At 51.1% G+C, this 21,209-nt stretch overlaps 3 protein-coding genes across 4 annotated transcripts in view; 2 read left to right on the top strand and 1 right to left on the bottom strand.

Moving 5' to 3' along the window:
• The first annotated feature begins 527 nt into the window (after positions 1-527).
• On the top strand, positions 528-16,523 carry WNK4 (WNK lysine deficient protein kinase 4). Its single transcript, XM_023511110.1, has 18 exons — positions 528-1,142; positions 2,561-2,733; positions 3,724-3,944; positions 4,219-4,376; positions 4,891-4,979; positions 5,059-5,275; positions 6,833-7,097; positions 7,320-7,441; positions 7,655-7,713; positions 7,812-7,929; positions 8,197-8,313; positions 12,512-12,649; positions 14,483-14,522; positions 14,632-15,239; positions 15,318-15,378; positions 15,473-15,881; positions 15,971-16,170; positions 16,340-16,523. Exons 1-18 carry the CDS (start codon positions 528-530, stop codon positions 16,477-16,479), a joined length of 3,750 nt encoding a protein of 1,249 aa, XP_023366878.1. The 3' UTR covers positions 16,480-16,523.
• Positions 16,524-16,918: 395 nt separating this feature from the next.
• Positions 16,919-18,530, bottom strand: LOC100952383 (cytochrome c oxidase assembly factor 3 homolog, mitochondrial). The gene is made up of 2 exons (XM_003786319.3): positions 18,290-18,530; positions 16,919-17,985 (listed from the first exon to the last, which is right to left on the bottom strand). The coding sequence occupies exons 1-2, from the start codon at positions 18,504-18,506 to the stop codon at positions 17,879-17,881; spliced, it is 324 nt and encodes a 107-aa protein (XP_003786367.1). The 5' UTR covers positions 18,507-18,530; the 3' UTR covers positions 16,919-17,878.
• Positions 18,531-18,616: 86 nt separating this feature from the next.
• Positions 18,617-21,209, top strand: part of CNTD1 (cyclin N-terminal domain containing 1) — a 9,890-nt gene continuing 7,297 nt past the window's right edge. Inside the window, exon 1 of one of the 2 annotated variants that reach the window (XM_003786318.1) lies at positions 18,617-19,061. In XM_003786318.1, the coding sequence (XP_003786366.1) occupies positions 18,893-19,061 (169 nt within the window). In that variant the 5' untranslated portion in view covers positions 18,617-18,892. The remainder of the gene's footprint in view (positions 19,062-21,209) is intronic. The other variant, XM_023511180.1, reaches the window with a different exon arrangement.

Raw genomic sequence — 21,209 nt, 5'->3', positions numbered from 1 at the left:
GGGTCTACTCTGGATGATTAGGAGGCGGTGGTACTGGCTTATCTGGGGTGAACAGGCGGGTGGTAGCCTCTCTCATGCCCACCCACCCCTAACACTAGGGCCTGGAGAACCTCAGGCACGTTTCTTCTCCGGTACCTGTGTCGTTCCTCCCTCCTCCCCAACACCCCCAGCACAAACAGGTTTGCGCACTCTTAGTGCAGGAAAACGCACCGCCGTCTAGCTCTCAGGTCTGGCCTGGACAGGAGACTGAAGGCGAGTGCCAGGGGAGGCTCAGGAGACTAGGGGGAGCGGCCGAGGTGAGGGGCAGCAGCCGGGATCCGAGCCGCCAGCTCTCGGCTCGAAGGAGGCGGCCCTGGGGGGTAAAGGCGGGCCGCGGGGCGGGGCCGGGGAGGGGCCGCGGGCGGGCGAACCGGGGGCTGGGGCCCCAGCCTCTCAGCCGGATCGCTGCGCACCCAGCTAGTCCGCCTGTCAGGCCGCCGCCTCTAAGGCCGTCTGGCTTTCCGCCCTGCGGCGCCCGGCCCTTCCCCATGTTGGCACCCTCAACTACCGAGACCGCAGTACCTATGTCCCAGACCGAGGCCGACCTGATCCTGCGGTCTCCGCCACCTCTCGCCAGCGCGGGGACGCCTCGGCTCGGGCCCCCTTCTCGCCGAGCGCGCCGCTTCTCTGGGAAGACTGAGCCCCGGCCACGCTCTTCTCGAGTCAGCCGCCGCAGCTCAGTCGACTTGGGGCTGCTGAGCTCTTGGTCCCAGCCAGCCTCGACCACTCCGGAACCCCCCGACCCCCCGGATTTCGCTGGTCCTAGCCCCGCAATGAGCCCTCCGCCTAGCGCTGAAGAGCCCCCCGAGGGCACGTGGACCAAAGGAGCCCCGGTGAAGCCTGCAAACTCCGCGCGTCCGGAGCTATCAGGCTCCGCAGGAGGCCCTGGGTCGGGGGAGCCGCCTAGGGTCCCAGAAGCCGCAGCCCGAGAGCGGCGGCGGGAGCAGGAAGAAAAGGAAGACATGGAAACTCGGGCTGTGGCAACGTCCCCAGACGGCCGATACCTCAAGTTTGACATCGAGATCGGACGTGGCTCCTTCAAGACGGTGTATCGAGGGCTAGATACGGACACCACAGTGGAGGTGGCCTGGTGTGAGCTGCAGGTGTGGCTAGGCGCCCCCTCGGTGGCACCTGGGGATGGGACTCTGAAAGTCTTAGGATGGGAGACAGGGTGAGGGGGGCAGCATCAAGGCAAGGATGTATTTTCCAATCAAATGTCCAAACACCCCCCGCTGTATTTGCCCTGATGACCTAACTCTAGGCTGCAGAAGGAGAAACTGAGGCAAGTAGTGTATGGTGGCTCCCCCATGGACGTGAACCTTCACTTTGAAGTCTCCATATTCAGCCCTGAGAGGTGGAAAATAGGGTGGGTAGTAGTGTGGGGAAGCCAGTTCAGATCTGGGCATGGGGGGCTGGCTCCACCAGATTCTTGCTGATGGATACCCACTATCTTTCCCTCTCCTTTTCTCCTAAATCCTGAAACTCTCAGTTATGACCCTGGTCCTCTTGCTCCCTACCTGTTTGATGACCAGGAGGCTGGGATTTTGGATCCCAGGATATGTGCCAGTGTTCTCTTCACCTCCAGAAGATTTAGGGCAGTTGTGGCAGAATGAGGCCCTCCAGGCTGCTTCTGGAGCAGTCAGACTTACGGACTCTCAGCTGTTGAGAGGGGAGGACAGGAGCTCCCCTGTGCCTGAGTCCAGCTCTGCTTTTCATCCCACTGCCTACCTGGGCTCTCCTTTCCCAAACCTGAGAGTCCTGAGACCCAACCTGTTGGTTTGCATGACCTTTCTCCCATTTCTTCCATTGGGAGAACCCAGTCAAATCTGGGCCTGAAGGTGCAGATTCAGAATGGGGGACAGGAAAGGGTCCCTTAGCTCTGGCCCTGGCACCGGGCTTGCCCCTTGCGCCTGCCAGTGCCGCACCCCAGGCTCTAGGCCAGACAAGGGGAGGCAGCCAAACTGAGGGGTGAGGGGAGGGAAAGAAGGCAGGGCGGGACAGCCATGGGGAGGGGATGGACTCCTGGCGCCTGGTCCTGGATCTTTTCTTCCTCTGTACCTCGCTCGGCAGCCCTCCCGCTTTCTGTCTGGATCTAGCAGTTCCCAGTTCCCGGGGCCAACCCCCTTGCCGGCCCCAGTTCCCTGCCCGTGGCATCCCGCTACCCGCCTGCTGCCTGCCCGCTGCCAGCCCCCGGGCGCCCCCTCCCGCCCCACGGCCGGCCCGGCGCCACAAAGGCGCTATTGAGCCTAGGGCTCCAGGACCCGAACGCATAAAGACGCTTGTGTCCAGCAGGGGGTCTAGGGGACCGCCCCAGGCCCAGTATAGGTGTGTACTTGGAGCAGCCAAAGGGGACCAATGGAGAGTTCCGGGTCTGTAGCCCATTGAGCAAGCAATGCCACCGACCTGACCCCCTCACTGGGCTCCAACCTTCCCCTCCTCCTCCAGTCCCTCTCCAGGTGCCTCATTTTCCTTCCCGTGGGGATCCTGGGCCTGCTGTGAACCCCCCTTCCCTGTCCCGCAGACTCGGAAACTGTCTCGCGCCGAGCGGCAGCGCTTCTCGGAGGAGGTGGAGATGCTCAAAGGCCTGCAGCACCCCAACATCGTGCGCTTCTACGACTCGTGGAAGTCGGTGCTGCGAGGCCAGGTTTGCATCGTGCTGGTCACCGAACTCATGACCTCGGGCACGCTCAAGACGTGAGCTCTGCGCGATGAGGGGGGTGGGGTGGGATGGGTACCCCTGCTTCCTGAACTTCTCCCAGGCCTCTCAAACTCTCTACACATAGTTCTAAAACCAGGTTCGCCATCTCCCACACATTCGACTGGTGTCCTTGCCTCAAGAAATGGCATTGGCTTGGGCATCCACCCAGGCACTCTAGTCAAAAACTTGAGTGTCTCCCCAGAATCCTCCTGTCTCTCCATTCTGCCCCCATCAGTCTCCAAGTACCTCCTTAACTTCTCCCCACTAGGTTTTCACTGCCCCATTCCTGCCCTGCCTTCATCCCACCTCACTAGTCTGGATCCATGGCAACCCTCTAAAAGCCCTTCCCCAACTCTCCCCCTGCATCCTGGAGTATCCTTCTCAACTGAAAATCTAAACCATCTCTCCCCTGTTTAAAACCCCTTCACGCGGCGCTCTGGGTAAAGTCCGCACTGGCTAACCTGCTCACAAAGTCTTTAGGATCCAGCCTCATCTTCAGCCTAAGTTACTGATAAAACCGAATTTCCACCTCCTCACACTCTGCCCTGTCAATTGCTGTCTCCGTGCCTCTGAGCACGGTGTCCCGTCTGCCTGGAAAGTCTCCATCCCTTCCCCTTTTCACCCTTGAACTCCTACTCATCCTTCAAGAGGCAACACAGAAGTTATTTCCTCTGTGAAGCCCTCCCCTACACTCGGGGCAGTTAATCATCCCTTCCGGCGCTGCCACAGCACCTTGGCCACGGCCCCATCTAAGAATTTACTTCCCGACCTGTTTCGTAACATTTTTTCTATCCACCACCCTCCTCCGGACTCAGTTTCTCCCTGGGGCCCTGCACGGACCTGGGATAGGAGAATGCTGACGGGAGAAGCGGAGGCCTGGGCATTTGGGGCGTGGGGGAGTGGGGAGGGCTGAGTGGGAAATTCCTAGCCGAGAGTCCCCGCGGACCAATCCCCCGCCACAACCCTGGCTCCGCGCCCTCCCACAGGTACCTGAGGAGGTTCCGAGAGATGAAACCGCGAGTCCTTCAACGTTGGAGCCGCCAAATCCTTCGGGGGCTTCATTTCCTGCACTCCCGCGTCCCACCCATCTTGCACCGGGATCTCAAGTGCGACAACGTCTTTATCACTGGCCCTACAGGCTCAGTCAAGATTGGGGATCTGGGCCTGGCCACTCTCAAGCGTGCCTCCTTTGCCAAGAGTGTCATTGGTGCGTCCCTCCAGGAAGATTTTTGCAATCCCTTCCTTCCCTACCTCAGAAAAAAATCCCTCTCCCCCAAGCAGGGCCCTTTAAGGTCCTTGTGGGAACTAGGAGACCACAGGGAAGGTGGGGAGACCTAGGACACACACACACACCCCGTGGCCAAGAGTTGTGTGCTTTAAAACTCATGGGACTGCCCCTGGACTGCCTAGACTATGATAGCCCAAGTGGAAGGACAAGGCCAGAATGCTCAGAAGCCTGATTCCTGCTGTGGATCCTACAGGGACCCCGGAATTCATGGCCCCCGAAATGTACGAGGAAAAGTACGATGAGGCTGTGGACGTATACGCGTTTGGCATGTGCATGCTGGAGATGGCTACATCTGAGTACCCATACTCCGAATGCCAGAATGCTGCGCAAATCTACCGCAAGGTCACTTCGGTGAGAGGAATGGGGTTGGGGAGAGAGGGAATTCTAGGACCCACTCCCGTTTTCCTGCCCCAACCAGCAGAGGTCAAGACCCTTTCTGTTAATGAAAACAAGCTAAACACAAAGATGTTCTGGTGAACAATGAAGGATTTTGGATGCATTGCCCATGTGCCCTCTCAAGTACAAGCTACTTAGAGTAATAATATATGTAGTGCTCTCAAAAGTTTACAAACGATTTTTTTCCAGCATCTAATCTCTCATCCAATCCTTCAGCTGCCCAGCCCATTTAGTGGGGGCAAATGTTCCCTGCAGTTTACAAATGAGAAAACGGTGGGAGACTTGTTCAGGGTCACCCTTGTGTATCCATGGGGGGACTGGGACTTGAAATCAAACCTTACAGTAGCAATTGTGCTTCTGCGAGGGCACAACACTGCTCCCTAAGGCAAGGGTGCAGTATGGGGTGGGAGGGTTGAGTCCAGATCTGGGGTGCAGAGGACCCTAGGTCTAATGTGACCCCTTCCCCCAGGGCACAAAGCCGAACAGCTTCTACAAGGTGAAGATGCCTGAGGTGAAGGAGATCATTGAAGGCTGCATCCGTACTAATAAGAATGAGAGGTGGGTTGAAGGGCCAGAGCAGGGGTGCAGTAGGGGCTCAAGCGGTGGCAGGGTGGGCTCACTGCCTTGCCATCCCCAGGTTCACCATCCAGGACCTCCTGGCACATGCTTTCTTCCGAGAGGAGCGCGGAGTCCACGTGGAGCTAGCAGAGGAGGATGACGGCGAGAAGCCAGGCCTCAAGCTGTGGCTGCGCATGGAGGATGCTCGGCGCAGCGGGCGCCCACGGGACAACCAGGCCATAGAGTTTCTGTTCCAGCTGGGCCGGGACGCAGCCGAGGAGGTGGCACAGGAGATGGTGAGCTGAGGACAGAAGATGCTGCCGCTGGGCCTGTTAAAGGCATATGAGCATGACCAGAAAGGATGATGGGGCATGAACTGTTGCTGGAGCGTTGGAGGGGGCCCAGCTGCCCTTCTTCGCGTCTCTATTCCTAATCAGCCAGCATGCACACCCGATGTTCCTTTCCAGAATGAGTCCTGGGTCCTTCAACATCCCTGCTGTACCTTCCACTGATCCATTATTCCTAGAATATCCTTCTCACCAATTATTTATTTTTCCCTTTCCTCCTTCCTCCCTTGTTCTTCTCTCTCCTCCAGCATGCTCAGAAACATCATTTTCAGGGAGACTTCCCCACTATAGTCAAAATGAAATGCTTCTTTGCACTTCACAGGCCCTTCATTACAGGATGCAACACCCTTACTCTTGTTTTATATTTGAATACTTTTCTGTCTTTCTCCTCCACTAGACTATAAATTTCTTGAGGTCTGAACCTGCATTTTGTTGATTTTTCTATCCCTGGCAGTGTTTGGCACATGGCAGGAGCTCATGGTAGTAGCCCATGTCCCTACATGGATTAAAGCACTTTCACGGGTGGTGCTTGTGGCTCAAGGAGTAGGGTGCTGGCCCCATATACTGGAGGTGGTGGGTTCAAACCCAGCCCCTGGCCAAAAACTACAAAAAAAAAAAAGCACTTTCACATGCGTTTGATCTTTACTACCCACCCTGTGGTAATTTTATTCCAAACTATTGATGAAGAAATAAGCTCAGTGAAGTTGAATTTCTTGTCTGAGGTCCCAAGTAAGTGGTAGTGCTGGATTTAAACTGAGGTGGTTCAGATTTTGTCAGATTACTCTGCACCACCCCCTTTACTTACCCAGCAAAGCTTGTGGTTGAAATGAATGAGGAGGTGACAACTAGAAGCTGGTAAAAGTGGGGGGTCAGAAGATGCAGGGGCAGAAGCTTGCAGGCTGGTTTAGGAAGACCTGGGGGAAAGGAATTCTCAATAGAGAAATGGCAGTTGCAAGGGTGGGGATCATCTATGGTGAGTGAAAAACTTGAGAATCATGTTTGAAATGTGGTGAAAGAGCAGATCTCCATAGTACCATCTAAAGTGACCTGAGATCAAAGCCTGATTCATTACTTACAAGGGATTCTTGACCTTGGCACTACTGACATCTTTGTTTGGGGGACTGTCCTATGCTTTGTAGGATGTTGAGAAGAACCTTCTGGCTTCTACTTACTAGATACAGTAGCACCTACCCACCAGTCACAACTAAAAATGTCTCTAGATATTGCCAAATGTCTCCTTCCCCGTTGAGTACCACTGACTTACTGTATGACCATGAACTGGTTATTTACTTTATTTAATTTCTAAAATGGGGCTGATAAGACTTATCTCACAAGGTTATTGGGAGGATTTAATGATGATAAGATAAGGAGTTGCCAGTTAGTGGACATAGTGGCTAATCAATAAATGTTGGTTCCCTTTCTCTCATATCTTGGAAGCCCCAAGAAGGTGTCCTGATGGATCTTTGAAAGGGGTTCCAACTGTGTTTCTCACCCTCCCAATTCCAGGTAGCTCTGGGCTTGGTCTGTGAAGCTGATTACCAGCCAGTAGCCAGGGCAGTGCGTGAACGGGTTGCTGCCATCCAGAGAAAGCGTGAGAAGCTGCGCAAAGCTAGGGAGTTGGAGGCCCTCCCACCCGAGCCAGGACCTCCACCAGCAACTGTCTCCATGGCCCCTGGTGCCCCTAGTGCCTTTCCCCCTGAGCCTGAGGAGCCAGAGGCAGACCAGCACCAGCCTTTCCTCTTCCGCCATGCCAGCTACTCATCTACCACCTGTAAGTCACCCTGTTCTTGGGTCCTAGACACTAGAACATTTGACCTCTGCCCCTCACTTAGAAGTTCACCCCATAGTACTGCCACACACCCTGCTTTCCACCTCTAGCCATGATGCTTTCTCTGGGATACCAGGCCTCTCCTTGCTCAGCCAGGCTCCTCCTCTGCCCCCACCCCCACTCCCCTTTGTTTCCCCTTTTTTGATCCCCTCCCTCCCCCACCAGCTGATTGCGAGACTGATGGCTACCTCAGCTCCTCCGGCTTCCTGGATGCCTCAGACCCTGCCCTCCAGCCCCCTGGGAGGGTGCTATCCAGCCTCACTGAGTCCCATCTCCGCCTGCCCTCGGTGAGAGGGGTCACATGGGGGGCTCCCAGCTATTCCAAGCCTATGATATATCTTCCTCCTTGTGACACCCTCATGACCCAGCTCCATGTCCCTGGAAATCTACCACTATTGTCCTCTTCCTGAATTCCATCTCCCTAGTATTCTTCCAGCATCCTCAACACCATCTCCCTAGATATCAACCTCTTGGCCTCATGAACACTTATCCTATTTCAGGGTTTTGCTCTATCCATTCCACGTTCTGGCCCTGGCAGTGACTTTTCCCCTGGGGACAGGTATGTTCTGGTACAACCTGGGGTACCAGGGTGAAACATCTTGAGCTCTGGAGTCCCAGTGTCTGCCCTGACACTCCTATCTCCTTTCTCTTTTCCAGCTATGCCTCAGATGCAGCATCAGGCCTTAGTGATGTGGGAGAAGGGCTGGGACAGATGAGAAGACCTCCAGGGAGGAATATCCGGCGCAGACCCCGGTCCCGGCTTCGGGTCACTAGTGTAAGGAAGGGGTACAAGAGATGGAGTGTAACCTATAGGGCAGGGGGGAACTGTCAGGAGATAGGGAGGACAGCCAGAAAAGGGAGGCAGCAGCGTGTGTCTGGTACTCAAGGGGCAGCCAGTCAGGTTTCTATCACCAGACTTTAGGGGCAGAGTCTATTTCTCTCCAACTCTGGTCTGTCCACTGTCAGTTGGCTGGGGGTATGGAGCCACAGCATCATGACAGAGAGCTTGACCTCCTCCCCTCTGCTGATTTTGAATATGAAGGTCTCGGACCAGAATGACAGAGTGGTTGAGTGCCAGCTACAGACCCACAACAGCAAGATGGTGACCTTCCGATTTGATCTGGATGGAGACAGCCCAGAAGAGATTGCAGCTGCCATGGTGAGGGGGAGAGAGATGACAGAGTGTTTGGACCCAGGACAAGCGCCTCCCTCCTGAGGTCCATTGGTGCTAACCGCCCCTTGATCTGACAGCAAGGATTTTTAAAGGGTTGGTTGGCACTCAGCACAGTGGCACTGAACCCATCTCAGCCCTTGTTTGGGGGGAGATTTCCATTTATCCAGTAAGGTTTGGTTCCTTAGTTGCAGCAGTTTGAGTCTTACAGTGATTGTACGCATAGTGCTATGTGTAAGCACGTGCTAGACATGTGATACTATGGTTGCAGGTGAAGGATGGGCCAGACCAGCAGGGGCAGTAGGTTTAACCCAGGGTCTTAGCAAAGGGGTGAAAAGGGTAGTGAAGGGTGGAGAGAGCATGTTAGCAGATGGGTGAGAAAGGCAGTGAAGGGTGGAGAAGGCCAAGAGTGAATTGGAATGTGGGGCTGGGAGGGATTCATGAGGAAACCACTATCATTGAGAGTCAGGACTCCTATAGGAGAATTGTGGAAGTGAACCTGGGCAGGTAGAATGGGCACAGACTATAGACAGTCTTAAGAGTTAGGCAGAGTATAACATGATGTCAATAGATTTTAGGAAGATCATTCTGCCATGAGATGTAGCAGGGTGTTAGGGGTAGGCACAAGAAACCAGATGTGGATGAAGGAGAGAGTGGATTATGGGGAGAGCAAAAGGAGAAGTGAATTTGAGGGTTGTTTCAGGAAAATAATTTACTCTGTAACCCAGTAACCTGTTAACACAGTGCAGTGCACATAGTAGATGCTCAATAAATATTTGCTGAGTTGATATGATAGGGAGTTAGGAAAAAGGGTGTCAAGGGCAACTTGCAACTTGGAAGTAGGCCACCAAAGGAGAGAGAAAGTTGGAGATGTAAGTAGGGTTTTTTAGGAGTCATAAAGAGCTTGAGTGGAGGTAACACCAAGACAAGGTCTCCATAGCAGTGGGATATGGCTTAGGCAGGAGAGAGGTGGATTTAGGAGTGGTCAGGACAAAGTTGAAAGAGTAAAGGGAGATGGGACTGCAAAACCAGAGACGTAGAAAGCCTGAGAGTGTGCTCATGGATACCACCAGTTCTAGAATAAGGGGGAGGGTGGGTCATTGAAGGACACAGAGAAGGAGGATATTAATAAAAAGTGTATGAAGAGGGTGGTGCCTGTGGCTCAAGGAGTAGGACACCGTCCCCATATACCAGAGGTGGTGGGTTCAAACCCGGCCCTGGCCAAAATCTGCCAAAAAAAAAAAAAAAAGTGTATGAAGAGAGACTTAAGGAGGTGACATAGGGTGAAGCCTAGGGCAAGATCACATTGGTTTTTCTTAGCCTTAAAAGATCTTTGTAGGAGACCAATTTCAATGGAGTGAGGGTATAGATGCCAGCCCCAGAGGGAAGGGAATGGGAGAAACATCAGGCTTCAGGAACTCTTTCTATAAGAGTCTCCTCCAATGTCATTCACCTTGTGTCCAGGACAAAGACAAAAATAACACCCGGCATACAAGGCTTATCACCTTCCCTCAAGCCACTTGACCCTTTCAGAGTCTTCCCTCTGGCCATGCTGGTTTCTGAAAGGTCCTCTGGAGAGTCTGGGTGCCTTCCTGCCTCTGCTTCCAACTGCTTAGGGGTCTTCTGGCCGGAAGCCTTCTCTACTGACCTTTCAAGCCCACTTTGATCCCACAATCAAAGGGACCCTGCTCCCTGAACCCAGAGTCCATTCCCCTCTTTTCTCAATCCACCCTCCACTCTGCAGCAAAATTCTCCTGCGACTTGGATCTGATCTGTTACTTTTCACTCCAAAATCTTTAGTGGCTACTTGTGGTTGTTCTAAGGTCCAAATTCTAGAAGCATGGCCTTTAAAAATCACAGTACACTTAGCTACACTGGAGTCTTCACTATTTTAAGAATGCCTCATGCCTTTCATGCCTCAAAGCTATTACACTGTTATCTCTGCCTAGATTGCGCTGTCTTTCTGATAAACAGCCTGGAATAGAGGAAAATGTGGGCTTTCATGTAATGCCTGAGTTCACATTTCTGCTCTGTCGTTTACCAGTTAGGTGAAATGGGCAAGCTGTTTAACCTTTGTGAACCTCAGTTGTTCATCAGTAAAATGCATGTGATAATACTTATTTTGCAAAGATGTTCTGATATAATGTAATGTAACATATGAGAAGGGTCCATACATGGTAGGTCCTCAAGGGCTGCTTTTCCCACTCATCTGTCAATGTTCAGCTCCAAAGACTGACTCTTTGAACCCATCCTATTTTCCCTCATCCCCAGGGTGGTAATCCCTCTTTGGAATAGCTTTTTTTTTTTTTTACCATATTAACCATTTTCAAGTATATAGCTCAGTAGTGTTAAGTATGTCCACAGTGTTGTGAAACAGATTTCCAGAACGTTTTCATCTTACAGTCTGAAACTGTATACGGGGAGGCGCCTCTGGCTCAGTGAGTAAGGCGCCGGCCCCATATACCGAGGGTGGCGGGTTCAAATCCAGCCCCGGCCAAACTGCAACAAAAAATAGCCGGGCGTTGTGGCGGGTGCCTGTAGTCCCAGCTACTTGGGAGGCTGAGGTAGAAGAATCGCCTAAGCCCAGGAGTTAGAGGTTGATGGAGCGACTCCGCTGCACTCTACCGAGGGCGAAAAAGTGAGACTCTGTCTCTACAAAAAAAAAAAAAAAGAAAGAAACTGTATACGAGGCATCCTCAAACTACGGTCCGCAGACCACATGCGGACGGCCTAGGACATTTATCCGGCCTGCCAGGTGTTTTTGCCACCACTGCCTGTCCTGCTTAGCAGCCCACTCGTCCCAGGGCCCATAGTCCAGCCCTCCAGTGGTCTGAGGGACAGTGAACTGGCCCCCTGTTTAAAAAGTTTGAGGATCCCTGCTTTATACCCATTCAGGGCAGCACCTGTGGCTCAGTGAGTAGGGCGCTGGCCCCACATACTGAGGGTGGCAGGTTCAAACCCAGCCCTGGCCAAACTGCAACAAAAAAATAGCCAGGCCTCGTGGTGGGTGCCTATAGTTGGGAGGCTGAGACAAATGAATCACCTAAGCCCAGAAGTTGGAGGTTGCTGTGAGCTGTGATACCAAGGGCGATAAAATGAGACTCTGTCTCTAAAAAAAAAAAAAGAAAGAAACTTTATACCCATTCAACAACAACTTTCCCTTCCCCTGCTCTTAGAATAGCATTTCTATCTGTATTTCACTCCTAAGCACCTTACCTATCATGGCCTACCTTGCCATATGTTGAGTTACATATTTATATGTCTTCTCCACCAGATTTTGGGCTTAAGACTAGGACCTTGTTTCATACTTCCCTATATTCCCACAGTATCTAACATGATGCCTGGCAACAGTAGATGCTCCATAAGTTTTCTGGATTTGGTTTTTTTTTTTTTTTTTTTGAGACAGAGCCTCAAGCTGTCCCCCTGGGTAGAGTGCCGTGGCATTACAGCTCACAGCAACCTCCAACTCCTGGGCTCAAGCGAGTCTCCTGCCTCCGCCTCCCAAGTAGCTGGGACTACAGGCGCCCGCCACAACGCCCGGCTATTTTTTGGTTGCAGCCGTCATTGTTGTTTTTTGGCGGGTGCGGGCTGGGGATTCGAACCCGCCACCTTAGGTGTACGTGGCTGGCGCCTTAGCCGGTTGAGCTATAGGCGCCGAGCCAAGTTTTCTGGATTTGAATATGATATGGATGTGTATATACAAACCCTATAAGGTTAGGAATTTTGTCCAAAAGCATGCAAGCCAACAGTAGAAAGAAATCATCCACTGGTTTTAGGTAGACCTGGCTTTAAATCCCGTGACCTTGGGTAGATCCAAATCAACCTCTCTGAGCATTAGTTATTCTGCTTCTACAATGGCAATGTTAATATGAACCCCAGAAAGAAGTTGTTCTTGTTAAATGTGAGAATATATGTAAACCATCAGGTATACATGTACATCCTATGAATGTTAGCTCCTTTCCTTCTAGGCCACTACCCTTTAATATAGTTCTTGTGGGTCGCAACCTACAGGTTGAGAACTGCTGTTCTAGGCTGTATTTCTCCACAGTGCTTGGAACACAATAGGTATTAACAACAGGTTGGCAGAAGCAATGGTGTAAAGGGGTGGTTTTTAAAGATCAAGAGCAAAGAAAGAAATGAGTGACATAACTGAGCCTTCCCTCTCTATCGTGTTAACCTTCACCAGGTGTATAATGAGTTCATTCTGCCCTCCGAACGAGATGGATTCCTGAGCCGAATTCGGGAGATTATCCAGCGAGTAGAGACCCTATTGAAGAGAGACACTGGCCCTGTGGAGGCTGCTGAAGATACCCTAGGCCCCCAGGTCAGACACCTCTGGCCATCTCCAGGGGGAAATCTTTATTCTAGGGTTCATTACGTAGAAGCAGTCCCCTTGGATCTAACTCCTCTATCTCTAGGACCCTAAAACAGTATCCTTACCCCATTTGAGAATGTGATGAAAGCCATGTACCCTTCTCTGTGGAAAATCTGTTCAATGCATACTTTTAACTTATTATTTTGAAATAATTTCAGAGCTGTGGAAAGAAATTATAAGAATTACATAAAGAATTCTGGCTGGGCATGGTGGCTCATGCTTATAATCTTAGCACTCTGGGAGGCTAAGGAGGGTGGAATGCTTGAGCCCAAGAGTTTGAGGTGGCTGTGAGCTATGATGCCAAGGCACTTTACCCAGGATGACAGAGTAAAACTCTGTCTCCCCCCCCCAAAAAAAAAGAAAAGAAAAGAAAAAAGAAGGGTGGCACCTGTGGCTCAAGGAGTAGGGCACTGGCCCCATATACCAGGGTGGTGGGTTCAAGCCCAGCCTGGCCAAAACTGAAAAAAAAAAAAAAAGAAAGAAAGAAAAAAATAATTCCTAGGTACTTTGTCCGGATTTGCCAATTGTTAAGTGTTTTGCCACATTAATGTTATCATTTATGTTATCCCTTTCTTTGTGTATATATACTTTTTTTTTTGCAGTTTTCTTAGCCGGGGCTGGGTTGAACTCTCCATCCTCGGCATATGGGGCCAGCGCCCTACTCCTTGAGCCACAGGCGCTGCTCTATACTATTTTTTTCTAAGCCTTGTGAAGAGGAAGTTGCAGACATCATGCCCTTTTACCTCTAAACATTTCAGCACATATGCTTTTTATTTATTTTTCATTCTGTTGTTCAGAACACATAAGCACATAAGCTTTTGTATCCCTTGAAACTCATGTATGGACTCCTAGAGGTACATGGGTCCTAGCTTAAGAACCCTAGTCTGGGCTTGGCAGGGTGGCTCATGCCTCTAATCCTAGCTCTGGTAAGCCAAGGAGGGTGAATCACCTGAGATCAGGTGTTCAAGACCAGGTTGAGCAAGAGTGAGATCCTGTCTTTCTTAAAAATAAAAAATCTAACTGGGTATTGTGGTTGGCATTTGGCACTTGTAGTCACAGCTACTCAGGAGGCTGAGGCAAGAGGATTGCTGAAGCCCAAGAGTTTGAGGTTGCTGTGATGCTATGGCAACATAGCACTCTATCCAGGGCAACAGAGTGAAGCTCTGTCTCAAAAAAAAAAAAAAAAAAAAGGCTGGGTACAGTGGCTGATGCCTGTAATCCTAGCACTCTGGTTCAAGACCAGCTCTGAACAAAAGTGAGAGCCCATCTCTAAAAATAGCCCAGTATTGTGGTGGGGACCTATAGTCCCAACTACTTGGGAGGCTGAAGTGAGAGGATTGCTTGAGCCCAAGAGTTTGAGGTTGCTGTGAGCAAAATGCCATGGCACTCAACCCTGGGGCAATCCAGTGAGACTCTGTCTCAGGAAAAAAAAAAAAAAAGAAAAAAGCCTGGGCTCATGCCTGTAATCCTAGCACTCTGGGAGGCTGAGGCAGGTGGATTGTCCTGATTTCACAGGTTTGAGACCAGACATGAGTGAGACCCTGTCTCTAAAAAAACATAGCTGGGAGTTGTGATGGGCGCCTGTAGTCCCAGCTCCTTGGGAGGCTGAGGCAATAGAATTGCTTGAACCCAAGAGTTGGAGGTTGCTATGAACTGTGATGCCATGGCACTTACCAAGGGCAACAAAGCGAGACTCTGTCTCAAAAAAAAAAAACCACAAAAAAACCCAGGTCTGAAACCTTCTGTCTAAGCTTCAGCACTTATAGGCCTTTTCTTCCTCAGGAGCCAGTGCCATTGCCTGCTCTCCCAGGCCCAACCAGTGGTATGTGGAGTTCTGTTATTGCTCATCCCAAACCTTGGATTGTCCCTGGGAAGGGCGCAGGACATAGGCTGGCATCCTGTCATTCTCAACACATCCTCCTTCTCATCAGAGTTCCAGAGCGGCACCTCCCTGGAGCAGAGAAGCTGGGCAGCCTTCTGTACCTCTCCGTCTTCTCCTGGAACTCCCTTGTCTCCAGAAAGTCCATTTTCCCCTGGAATCCCCATTTCCCCAGCTCCTTTCTCCCCCATCACTTCTCCCTCATGTCATCCCAGCCCCTCTCCGTTCTCCCCCATTTCTTGCCAGGTCTCCTCAAATCACTCTCCACAACCCCCCAGATCTTTACTTCCTTTCTCCTCCAAGGCACCTGAGTTTCCAATCCCATCCTCTCAGTTTCCTCTGAGTTCTCTCCCACCCAGTTCTCCATCTCCATTCCTTCCAGGTTGTTCCCAAATCACCCTTAATCCCCCTTCTTTTCCTCCATGCCCTTCCACTTCTCCCCTTCCCTTCACCACAGCAGCCCCTCTCCTCTCTCTGGCTAGTGCCTTCTCACTGGCTGTGATGACTGTAGCCCAATCCCTGCTGTCCCCTGCTCCTGGGCTCCTTTCCCAGTCTCCTCCAGCCTGTCTTAATCCCCTACCCAGCCTGCCCCTTCCCACTCCCCTTGTTATTTGTGGCCAGGAGAGCCCTTCACCCCACATAGCTGAAATGGAGAGTGAGGTAAGTAGGAAACCAAGAGGGATGATTAGGGAAGCTCCATTCTGGATCTTTCCTCCCTCATGGACTCACACTTTATAGGCCTCCTCAAATCCCGCTCGGCCACTCCTGAGTGAAGCCAGACTGGCACCCATCTCAGAAGGTAAAGTTGCTGATTACTGACCTTCTCCTGCCCATTATCTCCAACCCACTTTATATCCTGGCACTGATTTCTCTCCTTCCTTGTCTCTCTGCAGAGGGAAAGCCTCAGCTCGTTGGGCGTTTCCAAGTGACTTCATCCAAGGAACCTGCTGAGCTTCTTCCTCTACAACCAACATCCCCAACTCTCTCCAGTTCTCTGAAGCCTCCAACCCCTCAGTCGACCTCGGAGAGCTCAGACACAGAGGATAGTGCTGGAGGTGGGCTAGAGACCAGGGAAGCTCTGGCTGAGAGTGACCGTGCAGCTGAGGGCCTTGGAGCTGGACTCGAGGAGGAAGGAGATGATGGGAAGGAACCCCAAGTTGGGGACAGCCCCCTACCCCTGAGCCATCCCAGTCCAGTGTGGATGAACTACTCCTACAGCAGCCTTTGTCTGAGCAGTGAGGAGTCAGAAAGTAGTGGTGAGGATGAGGAGTTCTGGGCTGAGCTGCAGAGTCTTCGGCAGAAGTGAGTCTGGGGAGGATGAAGGAACAAGAGGTGAACTTGGGAAAGCAAAGTGTATGGCTAGTCCTTTCATGCCCTTGGTATGTCCTCAGGCACTTGTCAGAAGTGGAGTCACTACAGACACTACAGAAAAAGGAAATTGAGGACTTATACAGCCGGCTGGGGAAGCAGCCCCCACCGGGTATCGTGGCCCCAGCTGCTATGCTGTCCAGCCGTCAGCGCCGCCTCTCCAAGGGCAGCTTCCCCACCTCCCGCCGCAACAGCCTGCAGCGCTCTGAGGCCCCTGGCCCTGGTGAGACTGCAGTTACCCCGCTCCCATCTTTCCTCTGAGACCGTGTCCTTACCAACTCGGTTTTCTTCCAGGCCCTGGGGGGTCTGCCCCTTGGTTTGAAGGGACTAGCTGCCCCCCTCCACTACCCCTTCCCTCATTCAGTGCTCTCCCTCCCTCGTCCTGCTCCCAGGCATCATGCGAAGAAACTCTCTGAGTGGCAGCAGTACCGGCTCCCAGGAGCAGCGGGCAAGCAAGGGGGTGACATTCGCCGGGGATGTTGGCAGGATGGTGAGGGCGGGCCCAAGGGAGGGAGAGCCCAGGGAATGGTAACTTGCTGCAGCTTTGCCCTCCTCCCACCTTGGAGGACTTCAGCATTTTTTCTTTTCCCTCCAGTGAATTCAGAACAGAAGCTATGTGTCTCCCTTACACACCAGGGCCCACCATGGAGCTTGAGCTCTCAGAATCTGATGCTTTTCTGACCAACACAACTCAGCAAGGAAGACCCCAGCACTGAAAGGGTAGAAGGCCAGGGGCACATGGAAAGTTCAAATCCATTATAGTGAAAAGCCAAACATGTGGGAACTGCTTGCTGTGTGGAGGTGTCAGTTCTGCAGCCTCCCATCTTCATCTCCACTCACTCCCCAGCCATGGGTCAACCACTAAGCAATCTCACCCAAGCCCAGATGCTTCTAGAGGACCCACTCCCAGCTGAGAGCGTGTAGGGGGTGTGCTCACACCAGAATTAGCAGCAGCCAATAAAATTGGTGGATACAAGGACTCTGTGAATCTGTATTTGTTGCACTTTAGGAACCTGGGGGGAAAGCCTTATGGGGTGAGGGAGGGGAGGATTTAAAAGGGACTCTCCATTCACAATGGGAGAGGAAGGGGAGTAAACTGGCCAGGTCTGTGGCTTCCTGGCACTGGTTCATGAGGAAACTGAAAGATCAGTGATCCACTTAACCAAGTTAAGATCCCCTCCAGAGATCTGCCTCCCCACCCTAGGCAGGCACCAGTGTAAGTTAAAAGAATGAAGGCTTTGTGTCTTTCATCAATCATCTACTTCTCTCTCTAGGGACAAAAAAAGGCAGTAGAGTTAATGTTCTTGAGGGTAAAGGACAGAAAAGTGACCTTGCTTCCCCAAGATGTGGTTCCATCCCAAACAGCCCAGTGAGCACTCCCTTAAATCAGGTGGAAAGATCTCATGGAAAAAGTAATTCTAGTTAAACATTTACAGCTCCCTGGGGCAATGCCACAGCTACTGCCCATGGAGCTTTCCAGCATAAAGTACCATGTAGTCTCTCAGCCCTCACACACTTGCTTGGCTCCAGGAGAGATGACTCAGTTTATTATTCTCAACTTGACCCTATCTTTCCCACTTCAGGCTCCAACACTGCACAGAGTTGCTACACCTATCCCCATTAACAGTTGTGACCCTGGAAGGTGAAGGTGATAAACTACAAAGTCAGAAACTGGGCAAAACCAAGGCTGTATGTAGATCCCCTCAAAGGAAACTAACTACAAGAAGAGATCAGTCACTGTCAAAGTGTGGGCAATGTTCACTTGACAGGGGCCAAATATGTAACTTCCAGGCTTCTCTGGCTCAGTCATCGTCCAAGGTTAATGTGAAGGCCAACGATGCTCTGAGCAGGCTTCAATTTCTACAGGGTCGTGGGGCATCAACTACTATACGAAGCTCTAGCAGGGTGGCGTTGTGCAATGCTCATCCAGATTAGGGTCCTGATGCCCTTGCCAGAGCTCGGGCTCGGGCGGCTTTGGCCTCATCTTCTAGCTCATCTAGGAAACGCTCCTGGGACACCGAGTAGAAGGTGTAACCATCTGGAGAGGTGGGTTCAGGAAATTATTTGGAATATGTACATGCTCTCTTCCTAGACGTGTTCTACTACCCCTTGTTACCCTCCCATACTCCCAAATCAGTGATTCCGGCTTCCGCCCACAGCTCTTTCTCAACTCTGACCCACAACTTTTATTATTAATAAATTATATTAAGAGAGTACCTTAGAATAACAAGGCACAATTGTACCCAAACCTTAAATGGCTACCTTGGCCCTCATAAACAACTCTGTTCCCCTACCCTTAACCCCACATGGGGTCTCCTTGAGTCTGGAGCCCGGACGGATACAAATAGCTAATACCAGGGCCCCGATGCCTAGGCCGGTCACGATGTTCCGGGTCCGGCGCTGTGGCAGCGTCTTCTGCCACTGGGCCAGTTGCACCTGCCGCATGAATTGCAGTTGCGCTGGAGTCAGTTTCTCTCGAGTCGGGTCGATGCGCTGAGCGAACGGGGCCTTTCCACTCTTAGCATCATCCACAGAGTCGCCAGCCCCCGGCGTCGCCATGTTGCCGCTCCACCTTTAGTAGTTTTGTGGCGCGAGGCTCGCTGGGAAAAGTACTCCTTGGCCGCCGCGTGGGATGCTGGGAATTGTAGTCCGCGTGCCCCTTTCCGGGAAGAGCCTCGACTCCAGGCCTGAAGAGAAGGGCAGAGAGAGGCGGGAAGCGGCTAAGCTTTCTGATTGGCTGACGGGTCCGCAGCCGTTGAAGAGGAAAAAAGCTGTGGAAGGCGCGAGGCGGTGGTAGGAATTGGGTTTTTCTCCAAGTTGAGGCGAAGACAAACACATTGGAAGGGGACCAGGACTCCAGGGTGTGCCGGAAGACTGGGGAGAAGCTAGGGAAGCCGGTTTATGCATCCAGTGAACCATCCAGGTGTCCCAAGAGGCTGGTGAATATGAACGGACCTGTGAGGCCAAGATTGGCTTCCCTCAGTGACTTTCAGTTTGGAGTTGTTGCCACTGAGACGATCGAAGACGCTCTGCTTCACTTAGCCCAACAGAATGAGCAAGCCGTGCAGGAGGCTGCGGGTCGCATGGGCAGCTTCAGGGAGACCCGGATCGTGGGTGTGGCTACAGGGCAGGGGGCCAGGTTTCGGGGAGAGGGGTTGGGACATCTGTCTTTGACCTTGAGATTCAGTTTATTTTATCCAAGCAAAGAATTTTTGTTAATACCTACTGTATGCCAGGTGCCAGGTATATAGTGATGAACAAGAGACACCAGCGGTTTACCCTTGATCTCTTCTACATGTGTACCGTACTTAGTGACACCGCCTGGGACAGAAAGATGAAATAGAGATGTAGTCCCTGCTTTCAAACCAGGTGCAATGTTTGGGGTATATTAGGACAAATAAGCAAAGGACTAGGTACAAATACAGTTAGGTAAGTGGCATAAAAGGGAGATAAAACAAGCTGTCATAGGGACAGAAAAGAGTGATGGAGTGCTAGGGAGTGGTCCAGGTATCCTGGCGTTTCAGGTAGACCTTGCAGGAAGGATGCCAGTTTGGTTGGTGAAGAGCGATAGCATGAGCAAAGCTATGGAAATGATACAGTGCAGTTTACCTTGGTCAGAGCATGAAGAAGGGTGGTTGAAGTTAAGACCAGAAAAGTGGTTTGAATTCAGACTGTGGAATCCACATGGAAGACTGGATGCCAAAGGGAATAGTTTATACTTGCTTTAGTAGGACAAGAAGAAATTGAAAGTTCTGAGCTGCACCTGTGGCTCAGTGGGTAGGGTGCTGGCCTAGGGTGACCAGATTTTAACATTGGTAAAGTGGGACAACATGGCGGGAGAGGGGCGGGACAGGGGACGAGGCAGGGCAGGGCCTGACAACAATGCAAACTTTGATAAGCAGTTCTCGATAATCACTTCTCAATAATTATTTGTTATTATTACAGTTTAACATTATAAAATTAACAAAAATAATATAAAACTCATATTCTGGTGAAATAGCCACATGGCAGCCGAAAACCGTATATTTCCTTCCTGTTTGTGCGTTCTTTCCAAAAATCGGGACTTTTTTAAAACGCCGCAGGACACGGGACAAATTGCTAAAAATCGGGACGTCTGGTCACCCTATGCTGGCCCCATATACCAAGGGTGGCGGGTTCCAACCCAGCCTCGACCAAACTGCAACGAAGGCATTGTGGCGGGCTCCTGTAGTCCTAGATACTTGGGAGTCTGAGGCAAGAGAATCGCCTAAGCCCAGGAGTTGGAGGTTGCTGTGAGCTGTGATGCCATAGCGCTCTACCGAGGGTGATAAAGTAAGACTCTGTCTTTAAAAAAAAAAAAAAAAAGGAAAGAAAAGAAATCAAAAGTTTTAAACTAATGGAGTAATAGGTCCACAACTTATGCCTTAGTAAAACTTATTTTGGCAGTGATATAAAGGGAGGATTCCACTAGAGAGAGATGGGAGGTAGGCAGACCAAGAGGTCTGTGTCAGTGATCTAGGTGATAGGGTAGAGGAATGACAAAGGAGGATGGCTTTTAATAATATTTCAGAGATAAAATCTAGGGTTCTGCTGTGGATGAATTTAAGAAGGAAAAGATGACTATGCCTAAGAGACTAGGAGTATAGTGGTGCCATCAAAAGAAATACACACGTTGCAAAATGTGATTTTTGTTTAGGAAAGATAATAGCTTTGGTTTTGGATCTACTAGGCTTCAGATGCTTACAAAACATCTAGAGGAAGGGCTCTTGCAGATTATTTAAAAAGTAGGTTAGAAGTGAGGTCAGAACTAAAGGTTTGCAAGTTGTCTTCATAATGATATTGTTGAAACTGTGGCAGAGAATGAACTTCTAGAAGGAGAAAAGAGAAGCAGCCCAAGGACAGTTCCCTGGGAAACGTATTTTGTGTTCAGAGAATTGGAATAGGAAGAAAAGCGTGAAGGAAATAGGAGTGGTTGGGGAGATAGAAACAATCAAAGGACTTTTAGAAGCCAAGAGTAGAGTTTCAAGAGGATGATGGTCAGCATTTTCAGGTGCTTCAGGGATATCAACAGGAATAAGGATTGCAAAAAGGCCATGATATTTAGCAATTTGGACACATTTGCTGACTTTTGAGATAATCATTTCACCAAGTTGGAGAAGGTAGAAGCCTAATTGAAAACATTAAGGAGGGCTCGGTGCCTGTGGCTCAAGTGGCTAAGGTGCCAGCCACATACACCTAAGGTGGCAGGTTCGAATCGAACCCGGCCCGCCAAAACAACAATGA

This window comes from Otolemur garnettii, unplaced genomic scaffold, assembly GCF_000181295.1.
Source record: "Otolemur garnettii isolate 467f Iridium unplaced genomic scaffold, OtoGar3 scaffold00018, whole genome shotgun sequence".
Taxonomy (NCBI): domain Eukaryota; kingdom Metazoa; phylum Chordata; class Mammalia; order Primates; family Galagidae; genus Otolemur; species Otolemur garnettii.
Note: the sequence above shows the minus strand (reverse complement) of the source record. Positions and strands in the feature narration are given on the sequence as shown.